General features: G+C 58.6%; 1 protein-coding gene across 1 annotated transcript in view; it reads right to left on the bottom strand.

Annotated features, from left to right (window-relative positions):
• Positions 1–1,623: 1,623 nt before the first annotated feature.
• The window catches only part of MAP2K2 (mitogen-activated protein kinase kinase 2), a 32,793-nt gene continuing 16,648 nt past the window's right edge, over positions 1,624–17,768 (bottom strand). Inside the window, exons 4-11 of the mRNA XM_055250465.2 lie at positions 13,274–13,351; positions 12,114–12,165; positions 11,904–12,028; positions 10,153–10,366; positions 8,238–8,302; positions 6,383–6,444; positions 5,376–5,421; positions 1,624–2,009 (exon numbers count right to left, since the gene is read on the bottom strand). Of these exons, the coding sequence (XP_055106440.1) occupies positions 1,899–2,009; positions 5,376–5,421; positions 6,383–6,444; positions 8,238–8,302; positions 10,153–10,366; positions 11,904–12,028; positions 12,114–12,165; positions 13,274–13,351 (753 nt within the window). The 3' untranslated portion in view covers positions 1,624–1,898. The remainder of the gene's footprint in view (positions 2,010–5,375; positions 5,422–6,382; positions 6,445–8,237; positions 8,303–10,152; positions 10,367–11,903; positions 12,029–12,113; positions 12,166–13,273; positions 13,352–17,768) is intronic.

Below are 17,768 nucleotides of genomic sequence, written 5' to 3' on the forward strand. Positions count from 1 at the left end.
ACACTCTGTCGCCCAGGCTGGAGTGTGATGATGAGATCTCGGTTCACTGCAACCTCCACCTCCCCAGGCTCAGGTGATTCTCCTGCCTCAGCCTCCCGAGTAGCTGGGACTACAGTTAGGCACTACCACGCCCGGCCATTTTTTTTTTTTTTTTTTTTTTTGTATAGAGAGGGTTTCACTATGTTGCTCAGGCTGGTCTTGAACTCCTGGGCTCGAGTGATCTTCTTGCCTCGGACTCCCAAAGTGTTTAGATTACAGGCGTGAGCCACCAAGCCTGGCTTTTTTTTTTTTTAAGTCATGTGAGACTTTAGAGGAAAAATATGAAGGCGCAGAGAAGCCTGGGGAGCTGTTTGCAGGAGGTATCAACTCATCTCTACTTTGGTGTCTGCAGAAAAAAAAAAAAAGCCACACAAGACTAGAAGGGTCACCCTAAGAAGAAAAGGACAATCCAGCAGTTCCCACAGAACCACAAGCCCCCACCTTCTGCTTTGTGTCCTCCAGAAACGCAGTGCCAGCCACCCTTCCCCTACAATCCACCCACAGGTCAGTATCAGCTTGCTGGTCGTCTCCAGGAAGTACTGAAGGGGGAGGCTCACCGCCTCAAGAGGCTTAGAGAGCTCAGGGGACCCTACGACAGCCCAGCTGCCCACCACATCTAGCCCAGAGGTGCCCTCCTCTATCCGAGGACACAGCCCTGAAGGTAGAAAGGCTGGGCTTTGGATCTCGGGTGACCGGAGAAGCAGGTGATGGGCCTCCGGGAACCCCGAAGACCCCAGGACGAGCCCTCCCCGTTTCATCTGCAGCCCACTGCGGCGGAACAGTTCAAAGGCCCGAAAGGTTGACATGCCCTGGTGGTTACTTCTGATTTGTTGGGCGAGGAGAGGTGACAGAACCACCAGCCCTGCGCTGGGCCTGCTGCAGACGCAGAGGGAGTGCAGGGCGTGTCTCGGGACCTGCCGGGGTTTCCAACCAAACCGACAGCTTGGAAAGCCAGCACTTCCTTTCTGTGGGGCTGAGTCTCAGCTCAGCTGCCACTGCTGGGAGCCACCGCTCCCTGAAGTGTGGGGACAGGGAGAAGATGGTGCCACGCTGGGGAGGAGGCAGGGGCGGCCTTCCCTCGGAGGCTATGTGACAGGAGCAGTGTAGAGGAAGTGGTTTCCATCACAGAAGGCCAAAGCTCTGCCTTCCACAGGGGCAGAGACGGTGGCGGGGAGGACACAGAGGGAAGCCAGGTGGCATTTCCCTTTTTTTCCAGTAGCCTTGCTCTGTCACCCATGCTGGAGCGCGCTGGCACCATCGCAGTTCACTGCAGCCTCAATCCCCTGGGTTCAAGTGATCCTCCCGCCTTAGCCTCCCCAAAGCACTGGAATGACAGGCATGAGCCACCACCCCCGGCCTCACTCTCCTTCATTTTGGTGAGAGCCACCATCGCCTGGGGGCTCACTGCAGGTCTTCAGCCCTTGACCCAAAGGGAGTGGAGGGGCTCTCCCTAAGGGAGGGCCCTGCGCCCTCCAGCCTTGGTGCCCGGTGATGCAGGTCAGCTCAGGGATGTCCCCTCCGTGCTGGGCTGAAGCAAAGCCCAGCACCCAACGCCGAACGGAAGAAAGAAGCAGGATGGCGTGGTTTGCTTTTTCTCTCCGTTTTGTTTTGTAACCTAAGGAAGCAGAGGCTCTGAGACCACACACAGCAGCGTCGCCCGTCCCCGGAGGCACCCCGGCAGGGACGGGCAGGAGAGGAGACCCCCGTTCCTGTGTGCGCAGTCGCCCCGCCACGGTGCTCTCCGCAGGGGTGAGGCAGGAGGGTGGGTGGAGGCGCCAGCCTGTCCTCAGCTGGAAGGGCGAGGCGTGGACAGGGACGGTGAGCAGGTCACCAGCAGGACGTGGGGAGCCCGGCCACTGTCACACGGCGGTGCGCGTGGGTGTGCCGGGCTGGTTCAGCCGCAGGGTTTTACACAACCAGCCGGCAAAATCCACTTCTTCCACCTCGGACCGCTTGATGAAGGTGTGGTTCTGCAAGGAAAGGGGAGCCGTGAGTACCTGGGCCTGGAGTCACGGTAGGACGGGGAGGGCCAGCGTCTGCCCAGCCCTGGCAGATGGTACAGGACAGAAAGCAAAAAACAGAGGAGACCCTCCTTTCCCTGGAGGAAGACGCACTCAGGGTAGGACACCCAGAAAGGCGCAGCAGCGTGTGCCAGGCCTGGGAGGGGTCTCGGGATGCTGTGCTCCCCCCGGGGCGGGGACACCACCAGCCCGGCAGCCTGCGCTCCCAGAGGAGGGTCTATGCTCGAGCAAGCCCAGGGTCCTCTGGCCTCTGTGGACACTGGGCCGGATCATTCTCTGGGGAGGGGCCATCCTGGGTACTGCAGGGTGCTGAGCAGCGTCCGTGGCCTCCACCCACTCCATGCCAGCGGCTTCCCCAAGTCGTGACACCACAATGTCCTCAGCCATTGCCAGGGTCCCCCAGAGCAGGACAGCCCAGGCAAGAACAGGCTGTTCTACAGAACTCCGTGAAAAGCATTGTACAGGCACCGTCCCACTCGCCAGCACATGAGGCTGCAGAGCCCCTGGAGTGCGGCTCCCATGGCTTGAGAACAAAAGCCTCAATTTTATTTCAGTTTAACAAATTAATTAAATACTTTTACTTAGGCTGGGCGCGGTGGCTCACGCTTGTAATCCCAGCACTTTGGGAGGCCGAGACGGGTGGATCACGAGGTCAGGAAATCGAGACCACGGTGAAACCCCGTCTCTACTAAAAATACAAAAAAAATTAGCCGGGCGTGGTGGCGGGCGCCTGTAGTCCCAGCTACTCAGGAGGCTGAGGCAGGAGAATGGCGTGAACCTGGGAGGCGGAGCTTGCAGTGAGCCGAGATCGCGCCACTGCACTCCGGCCTGGGTGACAGAGCGAGACTCCATCTCCAAAAAAAAAAAAAAATACTTTTACTTTAATTTTTTTTTTTTTTTTTTAAGACAGAGTTTCGCTCTTGTTGCCCAGGCCGGAGTGCAGTGGTGTGATCTTAGCTCACTGCAACCTCCGCCTCCCGGCTTCAAGCGATTCTCCTGCCTCACCCTCCCCAGTAGCTGGGATTATAGGCATGTGCCACCACACCCAGCTAATTTTTGTATTTTTAGTAGAGACAGGGATTCACCATGGTGGCCAGGTTGGTCTCGAACTCCTGAACTCAAATGATCCTCCTGCCTCGGCTTCTCAAAGTGCTGGGATTATAGGTGTGAGCCACCACAACCGGCCTTAATTTTTATTTCTTGAGACAGTCTTGCTCTGTCACACAGGCTGGAGTGCAGTGGCATGATTTCAGCTCACTGTAACCTCTGCCTCCCAGGTTCAAGCAATTCTCCTGCCTCAGCCTCCCAAGTAGCTGGGATTACAGGTGCGTGCCACCATGCCCAGCTAATTTTTGTATTTTTAGTAGAGATGGGGTTTTTCCATGTTGCCCAGGCTGGTCTCGAAATCCTGTCCTCAAATGATCCACTTGCCTCGGCCTCCCAAAGTACTGGGATTACAGGCGTGAGCCACTATGCCTGGCCCCACTTAACACATTTAAACAGCCATGTGTGACTAGCGGTTGCTGTACAGGACAGCACATGAGAAGCCTCTTGGTTGGAAGGGCTGGGGGAGGAGGGCGGGTGTCCTTGGGGAAGAGGCTGTGCTGGGCCACCCCACGGTGGGTGAGTAGAGGCCTTTGGGGTTCCCAGGAGGGTGGTGTCCAGGACCTTGGGCCCCTGAATGCTGCCTCTTTTGCAGCTGAAGGCAGGCCAGGGTGCCTATCTTCCTAAAAGTCGGTGTAGGTACGGGTGAAAAACCAACCAACTTGATAGGACACATCTCGGCTAGGTCCAGGATACCCCATTTTTAAGAAGCTGATTCAAAAATGGCTATTTCACCCAGGCGCAGTGGCGCATGCTTATAATCTCAGCACTCTGGGAGACCTAGGTGGGTGGATCACAAGTTCAAGACCGGCCTGGTCAACATGGTGAAACCCCATCTCTACTAAAAACACAAAAATTAGCCGGGTGTGGTGGCACGAGCCTGTAATCCCAGCTACTCGAGAGGCTGAGGCAGGAGACCCGCTTGAACCTGGGAGGCGGAAGTTGCAGTGAGCCGAGATCGTACCACTGCGCTCCAACCTGGGTGACAAGAGTGAGACTTCATCTTGAGGGGAAAAAACCCAAAAATCCACACACAAAAACTAGATGGGCTTGGTGGCACCCATCAGCAGCCCCAGCTGCCCAGGAGGCTGAGTAAGAGCATCACTTGAGTATGGGAGTTGGGGCTACAGTGAGCTACAGTCACACCACTGCATTCCAGCCTGGGGACAGAGCAAGGCTGTATCTCAAAAATTTTTCTGACTAGGTGCGGTGGCTCACATCTGTCATCTCTGCACTTTGGGAGGCCAAGGCAGGTGGATCACCTGAGGTCAGGAGTTTGAGGCCAGCCTGGACAACATGGTGAAACGCTGTTTCTACTAAAAATAAAAAATTAGCCGGGTGTGGTGGCGGGTGCCTGTAATCCTAGCTACTTGGGAGGCTGAGACTACAGTGAGCTGAGATTGCTTCGCTGCACTCCAGTGTGGGCGACAGAGTGAGACTCTGTCCAACTCTCAAGAAAAAAACAAAACTGAAAGCCACATTCCAGTATTGTAAGGCACCCGGTTGGGTGCCTGTAGCTGGCATCTCTTCTTTTCTTACAGGCACAGAAAGTAACGGGCTGTCTAGGAGGGTGGCGTCTCCAATCTGCCAATCGGCTGTGGAGGGGTTTGAAGGTCGCTGATGGTGGCTGTGGTATGGGAAAGCACCCGGGATGCAGGCTGGGCTGAGGGCAGGAGGATGGTGCCCAGGGCCCTCCTCTGAGGGTGTAGTCCCCGCTGGGGAGGCAAGTTTTGGTGAACAGCTAGGCTTCCGAGGATATCAGAGGGTGGGGGTTTAAGGGGACACCGAAGTACACACAGCCTCGGGAGACCTGCTTGCCAGTGTGCAGAACAGGGACGGTCACCCTCTAGTTTGCAGGGAAAGGAGCTCGGGGGGCTGAGAGCTGCCTCCAGCCTCTCATGAGGGCAAACGAGCTCGGGGTCTCGTCCTGTGGGTGCGGGACCAGCACCAGGCAGGAGCGGCGGAGCTCAGAGCTCACAGCTGTTCCCACGCACACACCCTCTGCTCCCCGCAGCCAGCCCAGGATGGCTTCTCTCATGGACGAGGGAGACCCACAGAGGGTCCTCGGCGTGGCCTGGCACACCCGGCCTGCCCACATCCCGGTCGCAGGTGCTGGCTCCCCGGGCAGGGCCAGGCCCAGCTGCCTTGTTTCCTGGGGCCTGGGTGGCAGCCTGCACCCTCCCGGCCCCAGAACCCGCTGGCGTCACTCACTGTGAGCATCTTCAGGTCCGCCCGCTCCGCTGGGTTCTTGATGAGGCTGAGGGTTCCAAGAGGCAGGACCAGGAGGCGGTGGGGGAGACAAGATAGGGCAGTTAGTTGGTGGCCCCGGGGCACCTGCGTTTGGGCCGTGGTTGGAGGAGGCCTGGATCTGTGGCACAGACCTGCCTGCTCTGCTCTGCCTCCTGGCAGAGGACGAGGGTTCCACCTCTGCACTTTGGTGCCAGGGGCAGGACACCCCCTGGGGGGAGGGTGAGAGGGAAAGGGGGTGGGAAACCCTGCCTGGTGGGTCAGAAGCCTGGACGCAACCCCAGCTAACTTCCTAAGAAAACCCCAGGCCCGGGAGCCCGGACGCCAGCAGAACTGGCTGAGGCAGGAGCCGGGAGCAGTCGGGGCTGCGGGGGCTCTTCACAGAGCAGCCCTGCGCGTGGGTCAGATGCCGTCCACGGCCTGCCGGAGCGCACGCCAAGGGCCCGGGGCAACTTCGGCACCAGGAGTGCGGTGCTGTTCCACGGCATCCCGAGCTCAGACACATGGACCGGCCCTACGGGCAAGCGGGGTGTCCCCAGCTCCTTCCCCGTGGTCTGCGGCACATGCCTATGAGGGCCACGCCACAGGTGCTGCTGGGTGCTTGCGGGCAGGAGAATGGAGAGGGGCTGGTGACCCTCCTGCAACCTGAGGGCGGATCCCGGGGAGCCCACAGTCAGCACACCAGGGGTCCGGGGACCAGGCAGCAGCTTCTCCTGCTGCGACACCGTCATGTCCACAGGGCCCGCGATCCTGCTTCACCCCCGGGCTTAGGGACAGGATGGCATGGCAGCCGGGAGCTGCAGCACCACAGCCCTGGGAAAGGGAATCTGGCTTCCCGTTGGGCTGAGTCCTGCCTGACGCTGTGCTGGGATTCTGGATGGGCAGGCTGGGCCACGGGCCCCACCCAGGACCTGGAAGGAGTGGTACATCTGGGTCCTGGCCAAGGGTGTGGGTGGCCCGGCTCCACCTACCATTTATTGACAAACTCCTGGAAGTCAGGGGTGAACACACCGTTGGGCAGCTTAGGAGGCGGCTGTGGAGGAGAACAGAGGGTGGGGTCAGCCCTGGGCATCCTCAGGGACCCTCGGCTGCAGCCCTCCCTACCCCCGTCTGGTCGCCCACCCTGCAGGCCTGGCCGACACCACATGCCAACTGTGCTGCACCTGTCAGAGCTGGCCTTCTCCCGAAAGCTCTCGTTTGAGAGTCATGGCTGGTTAGAGGGAAAGAGAGTGGGGTCCACCCCCCTTTTATAAACAGGACAACCTCTTGAGTCTCGTCATTTGCTTCCTTCCCCAGTGTCACTGGCTGAAGGATGAGCTTTGGGACTGGGCCCCACAGAGGGACAGCTGGGTCCAAAGTTACTTTGTTTTGAGACAGTCTTGCTCTGTTGCCTAGGCTGGAGTGCAATGGCGTGATCTTGGTTCACTGCAGCCTCCACCTCCGGGGTTCAAGTGATTCTCCAGCCTCAGCCTCCTGAGTAGCTGGGATGACAGGTGCCCACCACTGCGCCTGGCTAATTTTTATATTTTTAGTAGAGACGGTATTTCACCAGGTTGGCCAAGCTGGTCTCGAACTCCTGACCTCAGGTGATCCACCCACTGTGGCCTCCCAAAGTGCTGGAATTATACACCTGAGCCACCGTGCCCGGCCAAACTGGGTCCACAGTTTTAAGCCCAAGCACTGGGGAGCCTGGCCCGACATACATCCCTGGAGCAGGAGCGGCCGTGTAAGTGGTGCCAGCAGGGCAGGGTCAGGCCTTTCCTGTGCAGGGGCAGGGGCGGGAAGAGGCGGGGGAGCAGTGGGGGGATGTGCTCACCGGGCCTGGGTGTGGCTGCTAGGTGCAGGGAGAGCTGGGTCACCAGGGCCACCCCACCTGGCTCTGTCATCATCTTGCCACCCAACCCCAGGCCTAGCCCAGTCTGCAGGCAGCTCAAATGCCCGTTTCTCTGCCTCAGGTCCAAAGGGCCACCAAAGACACAGAAACCCACAGAAAGCCCAGGGAGGTGGCCCGGCCTGGTCACGTGGCCAACAGGACCTTGGGGTGCAGTCCTGTGCCTCCCTGACACCTGCGGGCCTGGAAGGAGGCCACGTCCCTCCTTGTGCCTTGGTTTACTCATCTGGGCGGTGGAAACCTCACACTGCGGCTCACTGGGTTGTTATGGGGGCTGACGGAGCAGGAGCCACCCCGGGACCGACAGGTCCTTCTAGGCTTTCTGGGCCTCCTTCCAAGAGGCGAGGGCCATGCCTGTACCTTTCTCCGTGGAAGCGGGGTGATTTATGAGTCCACGTCCACGGGCTCCAGGACGCTCTCATGCAGACACACTGGGCCACCGCTCAAGGGGCAGGCTGGCTCCTTGGCCTGAGCCCAGGGCTGCTGGCACGTGCCTCCCTCCGGACTCAGGGTGAGAGGCTGCGGTGGGAATTCTGGGTTCGTCTTCATAAAAAAAACAATGCCCTTGGGAAGGAGCTGGGCTTGTGCAGCACAGCAGAAGATGGGAGATGCGGTGCACGTGGAATTGGCTCAAGAATCGCTTGAACCTGGGAGGTGGAGGTTGCAGTGAGCCAAGATCAAGCCACTGCACTACAAAGCTAGACATTGTCTCAAAAAAAAAAAACCTTAGCTGGGTGTGGTGGTGCGCACCTGTAATCCCAGCTACTCGGGAGGCTGGGGCACGAGAATCACATGAGCTTGGAAAGTGGAGGTTTCAGTGAGCCGAGGTGGCACCACTGTACTCCAGCCTGGGTGACTCTTGCTCTGGTCAGACAGAGACTCTGCCTCAAAAAAAAAAAAAGGAAAAGAAAAGTCAAAAGGCATCAAGCACAAACCTCGTTCACAATATAGTCCAGCAGTTCAAAGATGGCCATGGCGGGCCGGCTATCCACCCCGTGACCTGCACAGGGAGAGAGATGGAGGTGAGATGGGCCGATGGCCACCTCACTTCTGCTGGGGGTTGGGCTCCCAGGGGGCTGATCACCACCGGGAGCCCTCTTCCCCATGCCAGCCTAAATTGGAGGCGGGTGTGCAGAGGCACTGGACGAAGCTCCCCTGCCTGACTCTGGGTTCCATTCCCTGGGACAGCTACTCCTTGCCTGAGCCTCTAGTGAATTAAAAAACAGGCAAAAGGAACAAGAACATTTTTTGAGAAGTCACACATTTGGCTCAGTGAGGCTTGCCGGACGTGCCAAAGTCATCACCCCTCCTCTCTGGAGGGCAGGGGGAGGGACGGTGCTGACCGCAGGCAAGGACAGCAGTGTGACCTTGCATGGAGCTGCTGGCGGTGATGGTGGCAGGCCCCGAGTGCCACTCAGGACGGGAGACCGGCTAGGGGTGGCTGACCCCTGTCTGAGAACCAGCTGGCCAGGCCTGAGCTTGGCAGCTGGACTTTCGCCTTCTGCCCGTCCTGAAATGGGCAGGCGGGCTGGGGATGATATGCCACCTGGGAGTTGGGACTGGGAGAGGCTGAGGCTAGGCCTGAGGATAAGGACTTGGGGGACTCTCCCTGGGATGAGATCAAGACATCCCAGCAGCCTGGCTGGAGGGGAGGAGGTGGGCTTGCCAGTGCTGTGAAAATCACCTCACAGCCCCAATCCATCCAGGGTAGAAGGACCACAAAACGTGGCCCGTTCGTGTCATAAAATACTACTCAGCCTTTCAAAAGGAGCCAGGCTCTGACACGCACCATGGCATGGATGACCCTTGAGGACACTGTGCTCCGGGAGAGAAGCCACACAAAAAACACAGAAGGCCACACAAGTGTGTGACCCCATTTCTGTGAAATGCCCAGGACAGGCCAGTCCACAGAGGCAGGAAGGGGATGGAGAGTGACAGCTGATGGGGACGGGGTTTCCTCTTGGGGAGCTGAGAAGGTTCTGGAATTGGAGGTGATGGGGCACAGCACTGTGACTGAAAACCACTGAACTGTTCACCTGAAATGAGTGAGTTGTGGGGTGTGTGCTTTGTAGTTCGGAAACATGGTTTTAAAACCAACCGTAGTCCGCTACAGGGGCCTTTGGGGTCTAACGCCACCAACTCTCCCTGATGTCTGACTTTAAAAAAAGTCACAGGACCCTCCCGTGATTCTGCACCAAGCAGGGTCCGCCCCCGGCTCTTCCCTCAAGCGGTGGAAGTGTCCGCTCAGCCATCTCTGACTGGCGTCAGGGAGCTCCCGCTCCTGAGGTGCCCGCCCTAAGCGCCGATTGTCCTCTGCGAGCCTAGCTGTCCCTGGGGCCTGAGCCCTCCCGCCCCCTCCCGGGCTGCGTCCCCTCCTGTGTGTGTTGGGGCTGGAGCCAACAGGCCACTGAGGGCCATGCCAAGTCAGATGTCCACTTCAGGGCTCCCTGGAAGGCTTGGCCCGCAACACAGGAGCGTGTCACCTGCAGAATCTAGGCTCTGCGGTGGCCAGTTCCTTCCACTTTTCTGTACGTTTGAATGCTTTCAGGACAAAATGTTGGAAAATCCAACTGCCCAGGGGCTTGGCGGCAAAGCCGTGCTCCCAGATCCCTCCAGCTGGCAACAACAGGTGCAGCTGCCCTGGACAGAACAGGTTTGGGGCGCTCACTACTTCCAGCTCTGTCCCCGGAAACCCCAGGACCATCTGAGGACTGCTGACCACAGTCGGCACCATCCAGGCGGACAGGTGGTGCGACAGGGGCAGAGGGGAGGCAGCTGCTGGCCCCGGCACAGCAGGCCCCGCGCAGGGCACTGCGCGTCCAGACCGGAAGTTGCAGACTCAGGCCGTACCGCTGATGGGGCGCCCGGGGGGCCTCGGCCGAGGCGAGATGCTGTGAGGCTCTCCTTCTTCCCCGTCGACCACGGGCCGGCCAAAGATGGCCTCCAGCTCCTTGGCGTCGGGCGGGGGGATGGGGTACCTTCCGATGGCCAGCTCCACCAGGGACAGACCCATGCTCCAGATGTCCGACTGCACCGAGTAATGTGTGCCCTGCAACCGCTCCGGCTGCAGCAGAGCCAGGGAGGAAAGAGCCCAGAGGGGCGAGGATGGCAGCTGGAACCCGGGAGGCTTGCCCCGTTACAGCCCCCGTCACCCTCCCCATGGCTAATGACCGCAGCCATGGACGGAGAGCTGTTAAGCAATTCGACCTCCCGGCTCACCCCCCAGGGCCCCCCTGCAGCACTTGCTGCAGGGGCCTCCAGCCCCAGGCCTGGAGCTGGTGTTGGCCGCAGCTCTTGAAGAGCCTGCAACGCTCAGCACTTTTGGGAACAGACGATGGGCCCCAGGAAGCAGGGGCCTCCTCCACAGCTAACATCTCAGAGGCTGCTCCAAGGCTCAATTTGGCAGGTTGCTGAATCCCCAGTCATTTCCTAAGACTCCAGAGTCCAATTTCTTGGTCCAGAAATTAACTAAGGGCCGGGTGCGGTGGCCCATGCCTGTAATTCCAGCACTTTGGGAGATTGAGGCGGAATCCCAGGAGTTAAGACTAGGCTAGCCAATATGGCGAGACCCCGTCTTTACTAAAAACATTTTTTTAAAAGTTAGCCAAGGCTGCCGGGCGTGGTGGCTCACGCCTGTAATCCCAGCACTTTGGGAGGCCGAGGCGGGCGGATCACAAGGTCAGATTGAGACCATCCTGGCTAACACGGTGAAACCCAGTCTCTACTAAAAACATAAAAAATTAGCTGCGTGTGGTGGCAGGCGCCTGTAGTCCCAGCTACTCGGGAGGCTGAGGCAGGAGAATGGCATGAACTCAGGAGGCGGAGCTTGCAGTGAGCTGAGATGGCGCCACTGCACTCCAGCCTGGGTGAGAGTGTGAGACTCTATCTCAAAAAAACAACAACAACAACAAAAACAAAAACCAAATTACCCAGCTGTGGTGGCACATGCCTGTAGCCCCAGCTGCTTGGAAGGCTGAGGCAGGAAAATTGCTTGAACCCAGGAGGTGGAGGTTGCAATGAGCCGAGATTGCACCATTGCACTCCAGCCTGGGTGACAGAGCAAGACTCTGTCTCAGAAAAAAAAAAAAAAAAGAAAGAAACCTGGTAGGCATTGCTAGAGACAAAAACCTACGAGAGAATTCCAACAGGAAGAGGAGATCTGGCCGGTGGCGGTGGCTCAGGCTCACTGCTAGTGGAATCCTAGCACTTTGGGAGGCTGAGGCAAGAGGGTCACTTGAGCCCAGGAGTTCATGAGCAGCCTGGGCAATACAGTGAGACCCCGTGTCTACAAAAGATTAATAAATTAACAAATAAAAAATAAAGAGCAAGGGGAATCCGAAAAGCAGGCTCCCAGGAGGCACCAGCTTTAGACATGCCTTGTGGCAAGTGGGGAGAGCTGATGGAGGGGAGGGTGCAGCTGGGGTGGGACTGTCCCGGGGGTGCTAACAGCCATGTAGGAGCGTGTTCCCATGAAATAGCTGGGAAAGCCTTGTGGGAGGCGGGGAGAGCTGTGCAGGAGAACTGGGAGGGACAGCTGCGCAGGAGAACTGTGGGGGAGAGCTGAAGGGGAGAGCTGGCGGGGAGAGCTAGCGGGGACTCACAGCCATGTAGGAGCGCGTGCCCACGAAGGAGTTGGCCATGGAGTCGATGAGCTGGCCGCTCACCCCGAAGTCACACAGCTTGATCTCCCCTCTAGAGTTCACGAGGATGTTGGAGGGCTTCACATCTAGGGGCGGCAGGCTGTGGGTGAGGGGCGACCAACAGTTGCCTGCCGGCCCACGGGGCTCTGGGGAGGGCGAGCTGGGCCTTACCTCGGTGCATGATCTGGTGCTTCTCTCGGAGGTACGCCAAGCCCCGGAGAACCTGCAGGGGAGCGCGGAGGGAGTCACGGGACAAGGCCGCCAGGGCTTAGCCCTTGACCGAGCCCAGGGGTCGGACCTGAGCAGCCAGAGCTGGAGCGAGGGACCTGCAGCAGGAACCCTGTTTCAGGCTGTGAGGAGCTTGCTGGGGTGGAGCAAGCGAGGGCAGAGATGAGACAGCGCTGACAGCCCTGTGCTGGTGTGTGCAAGTAAACCCCGGTTCCTACATGGCCGCAGTGCAGCCGATGCCATTACTGCCTCTGATTCAGAGCACACGGCTCAGCCCCAGGGAAGCTGAGACAGTGGCCCACGGCCCGGGAGTAGGCTGGGCTGCTGAGTTTGCCCACATCAGCCTGAAGGCAGCATCTGGGGTCCCAGGGACTGTGCTAAGGGCCCCCAGACGGGACGGGCTAAGGGTGCCCGGGAAGGACACCGCTTCCCCCAGGCCCAGCCTGGAAGGAGCATCCCGAGAAGTGAAGCAAGCAGCACAGGCGGTGTGACGGCAGCTTTCGACTCTGAAATGCGTGTCTGGCAGCCCGCGGCCTGTGTCTTAATCCCACACCGGTAAGGGCAGGCGGGACTCGGCCCCTGCTATGGACAAGGTGCAAACTCCTAGAAGCAACCCGTGGGTCTGCTGAGACCACACGGCTCTGCGGAGCAGCTGTGCCAGAGACTGGGCAGCAGAGACGCCCTCGGCCCCGGTGACATTTCTAACAGCAAGGGGGAGTGTGTCTGGAGGTCCTGGCGTCCCACATCCCACCCCAGAGTCTCCCCTTCAACAAGCTCCTGTCCCCTGCAACGTGCCAGCTGCCAACATCCCCCTGCCACAAGGGGCAGAGGGGACCAGCGTGGCAAACAGAAGATGCTAAGAGTGAAGAGGGACCTATAACATCTTCACTCGGCAGAAGGTGACCTCAGGCCCCAAAAGGGACGTCACTTGTTCAAGCTCCACAGGGGGTGGGCACAGCCTTGGCCACTCTCTCTCTGCAGGGGCCACCCTAACTCCCACCACACTGTGAGTGGCTCCTGGAACCCTGGCCGTGTGGAAGCAGTCCGTGCAGAGTGTGGTGGGGACGCGACGTGGGCGTGAGGTGGGTCTGCAGCGGGCTCACCGCAATGCTGACTTTCCCCAGGATCTCCTCGGGAATCCTCTTGGCCTCTTTCAGCACCTGGTCCAGGGAGCCGCCATCCTAGAGGGCACACAAGGAGTGAGTGCAGGCTCTGCGCAGGTGGCCGGGAAGCCACGGACGCGTCCCCCAACTCCTGGCGAGGGGGTGGTCTGCCTGACGGGAAGCAGGGGCCAGAGCCCAACTCCACCCACTGGCCAAGGGCAGGGGGTCTTCCGACAGTTCTGCCTTTGGGTCTGAATACCCACCCACAAGGTGGGAAAGAAACAGGGCCCAGGGTGCCCCCGCCTCCCATCCCATCCTCGAATCAGTTGCGTGACTCGGCCCTCCTGAGGTCGCCACGGCAGAGGCTCTGCTCCAGGCCAGCCCAAGCCGTGGCCGGGGGCTCAGCCAGCTGTGGGGCCCGCACTCCTTGCAGCCCGCGTGGTGGGCTTGTCTGTGCGCCATGGGAGGCGGCCAGGCTGGAGACCAGCTTCTTGGGCCTGGGTCCTCTTCCCAGCACACGAAGGGAAGGGGAGGGTGAGGGCGTGGAGGAGATGCGGTTGTTGCCCCATGTGGGAGGAGGCGGTGGGTTGCTGTGTGCCTGTCCAGACCCCCATGGGGGCTCCCTAGCCAAGCCCTGCGGCTCCACTTCTGGGCATCTGCCCTGCACCTGTCCCTGCCGCCTAGGGCAGAAAGGCCAGGCCGAGTAGGACCGGGTGCCAGGGGGTATATGGACTGCAGGAGGGACCCCAGTGAGGTCAGCCCAGGTGACAGTAACCTCGGCCCCTCCCCATAGCCTGCGGTCTCCTCGCCGCTGTGCCGGGCATCCTGTGGAGGGCCTGGAAACAAGTCATCGCGGGTAGGCCGGTCCCTGGGTGTGGCCCCACATCCATGTCACAAATGATAAAACAAATTCCATGTCTTGCCCAAGGCTGGGGGGCAAACCTGGGGACCAAAACCCCCAAACGCCAAAACCCCAGGCACTGGGAGCCACCCAAGGTGCCTCTTCAGAGGCAGAGGCTCCGGACACACCTGCCAGGCCATCCCCAGGACAGCAGGGGGTGACAGGCTGAGTTCCCACTGCCACCGTCTGGCGTGCGTCTCTTCTGCGCTCAGCAGAGAGGAAAGTGGAACTGAGGCTGGAGAGGGTGGGCTGGGGGAGCCTGGATTTCCCCACCATGCTGCTCCGGGACTCCTGCAAAAGCCCAGCCTTCCCTGGGATGGCTTTCATTCACGTGGGTGGGAGGAGCCGGGGGAGAAATCCTGGGACTCAGGGGTGCTGGGGTTGCCGCTATCTGGCCACTTCTGTCCAGCTAGGCTCGGAGAGAAAGGCTGAAGGCAGTTCTAGAAAACCCAACATGCTTTGTGGCCTCTAGAGCACACATGTGACTCCATCCACCAGACACTCAGGGTGAGAGGGCAGGTATGGCCAGGGCTCAGACAGCCCAGAAGGAGGTGCCAGGACGGGAGCTCCGGTGAGCCAGGGCCAGGAGGAAGCTGCTTCTATTCTCAGTTTTTATCAACCTACCTTAAAAGAATTATTTAAAATGAGGCCGGACATAGGCTGGGAGCAGTGGCTCACACCTGTAATGCCAGGACTTTGGGAGGCTGAGGCAGGTGGATCACTTGAGGTCAGGAGTTCAAGACCAGCCTGGCCAATATGGTAAAATCCCATCTCCACTAAAAATAAAACAGATTAGCTGGGTGTGGTGGTGGGCACCTGTAATCTCAGCTACTTGGGAGGCTGAGGCAGGAGGATCACCTGAACCCAGGAGGCAGAGGTTGCCGTGAGTCGAGATCGTGCCACTTCTCTCCAGCCTGGGCGACAGAGCAAGCTTCCTCAAATTAAAAAAAAAAAAAAAAAAAGCCGCACGTGGTGGCGCAAACCTATAATCCTACCACTTTGGGAGGCCAAGGCAAAAGGAATGCTTGAGCTGAGGAGTTTGAGACCATCCCGAGCCACAGAGTGAGACCCCATGTCTACAAAAGATACCAAAATTAGCCGGGTGTGGTGGCACACACCTGTAGTCCCAGCTACTCAGAAGGCTGAGGTGGGAGGATCCCTTGAACCTGGGAGGTCAAGGTTGCAGTGAGCCGAGATCGCACCACTGCACTCCAGCCTGGGTGACAGAGCAAGAAGACCCTGTCTCAAAAAAACAAAAACCAGAAAAAGACCAACAACTCGAAAGAGGCAGGGTGGCGAAAAACAGACAGACGCAACAAATGCAACCCTAAAACCCTAAAACCCCTGCTCCCCAGCACAGCTCCTTCAGTCTTCATTTCTCCTGGGGTCACAATCAATGTTTGTTAGTGAGAAAATTCAAAGAGGCTTTCCCCGGAGATGAAGGCAGGCGGAGTGCTGTGCTGCAGCCTCATGAGCTGGCGGAAGACGCCTCACAGGAGCATCGCTCTCTCTGCAGCTGCCTTTCTCCACTGTGACATTGGGGCCAGGTCACTCTCTGGGGTGGGGCCAACCTGGGCACTGCAGGGTGCTGAGTAGCGTCCCTGGCCTCCACCCACTCCACGCCAGGAGCATCCCCCAGTCGTGACAACCACATACATCCCCAGACAGTGCCAGGTGTCTCCTGGGAGGGAGAAGTGCCCCTGGTTGAGAAGGGCTGGTCTGCAGCTACAAAGACCAAAGTCTGGCAGGGTACGCAATTTGTCTGAGTCACAGAGACAGGATGTGGTGCAGGGGGGATTGCAGCTGTGTACTGCTGACCCCAAATCTCACTCTGTGCATGACCATACACGTCTACCATGTGTGTGTGTGTGATGTTTAAAATGGTCTTGTAACTGTAATTTTGTTACGTAGGTAGTAGGTGCACACATTTTTCTTATACAAAATTCAAATGAGGATAAATTACCCGGATGCCCATCACTTCCACCATTCTCCCCTCAAGTGTGGCTTATATTGCTCCAGATCTTTTCTCTTCTCTCTCTCTCTTTCCTTCAGACAGGGGTTGCCCAGACTGCAGCACAGTGGTGTGATCTTGGCTCACTGCAGCCTCGACCTCCTGGGTTCAGGCAGTCCTCCCACCTCAGCTTCCCAAGTAGCTGGGAGTACAGGCGCGCCACCATGTCCTGCTAATTTTTTGTAGAGACGGGGGTTCCTCATGTTGCCCAGGGTGCTCTCAAAGTCCTGGCTGAAGAGGTCCTCCCACTTCAGCCTCCCAAAGTGCTGGGATCACAGGAGTGAGCACCCGGCCCCCAGATCTTGCTGTGTATCTGGAAACACAGACTCAGGACCCACTCTCTTGCCCAGGCTGTAGACCAGTGGCTCAATCATAGCTCACTGCAGCCTCGACCTACTGGGCTCATGTGATTCTCCCAAAGCACTGGGATTAAAGGCATGCTTGCCCAGCCACAGTTTAAAATAACATCGAAATGGGCTCATGTCTGTAATCCCAGCACTTTGGGAGGCCGAGGCAGGATGGTCACTTGTGCCCAGGAGTTCAACACCAGTCTGGGCAATATTGAGAGACCCTATCTCTACAAAAATAAGCAAATAAATTAGCTGTGCATGGTGGCTCTCGACTGTGGTCTCAACTACTCGGGAGGCTGATGTGGGAGGATAGCACCAGTGCACTCCAGGCTGGGCAACTCAGCAAGACCCTGACTTAAAAATACAATAAACAGGCCGGGCGCGGTGGCTCACGCCTGTAATCCCAGCACTTTGGGAGGCTGAGGCGGGCGGATCACGAGGTCAGGAGATTGAGACCATCCTGGCTAACACAGCGAAACCCCGTCTCTACTAGAAATACAAAAAATTAGCCGGGCGTGGTGGCGGGCGCCTGTAGTCCCAGCTACTTGGGAGGCTGAGGCAGGAGAATGGCGTGAACCCAGGAGGCAGAGCTTGCAGTGAGCCGAGATTGCGCCACTGCACTCCAGCCTGGGCAACAGAGTGAGACTCCGTCTCAAAAAAAACTTAAAAAGCTACTCGAGGGTGCTGGTGCACCTGTAGTCCCGGCTACTTGGAAGGCTGAGGCAGGAGGATCGTTTGAGCCCAAGAGGTGGAGGCTGCAGTGAGCTAGGATCATGCCACTGCACTCCAACCTGGGTGACAGAGAGAGACCCTGTACCCCCTACCCCCCCAAAAAAAAGAAAGCAAAAAATGCAAAATAAAGATGACATAGAAATATGGGGAAACAGCGTAGAAATACAGGGAAATGGCTGCAGCAGCCAGGACACGGATGCAGCACCCCGTGCGTGCCGAGTGCCATCCTGGGAGGAGCTCACACAGTCCTCACCCCAGCAGGGACTACGACCTCCCTCAGCTTCACAGCAGAAGCGGCAAGATTCCTGTCCCAAACCCGTGGTAAGGGTGAGCGGTGGGGCCGAGATCTGACCCAGACGCCCATCCTCAGCCCCGGTGCTAAGCTGCTCACTGGGGTGGCCTGGGAGGGAATGAATCAGGTGCTGGGCAGCCCCTTCCGTGGAAACCTATGGGCACTCGGGTGAATTCCGAGAGCATCGTTCAGCATGGAGAGAATTCACA

This window comes from Symphalangus syndactylus, chromosome 17, assembly GCF_028878055.3.
Source record: "Symphalangus syndactylus isolate Jambi chromosome 17, NHGRI_mSymSyn1-v2.1_pri, whole genome shotgun sequence".
Lineage (NCBI taxonomy): Eukaryota > Metazoa > Chordata > Mammalia > Primates > Hylobatidae > Symphalangus > Symphalangus syndactylus.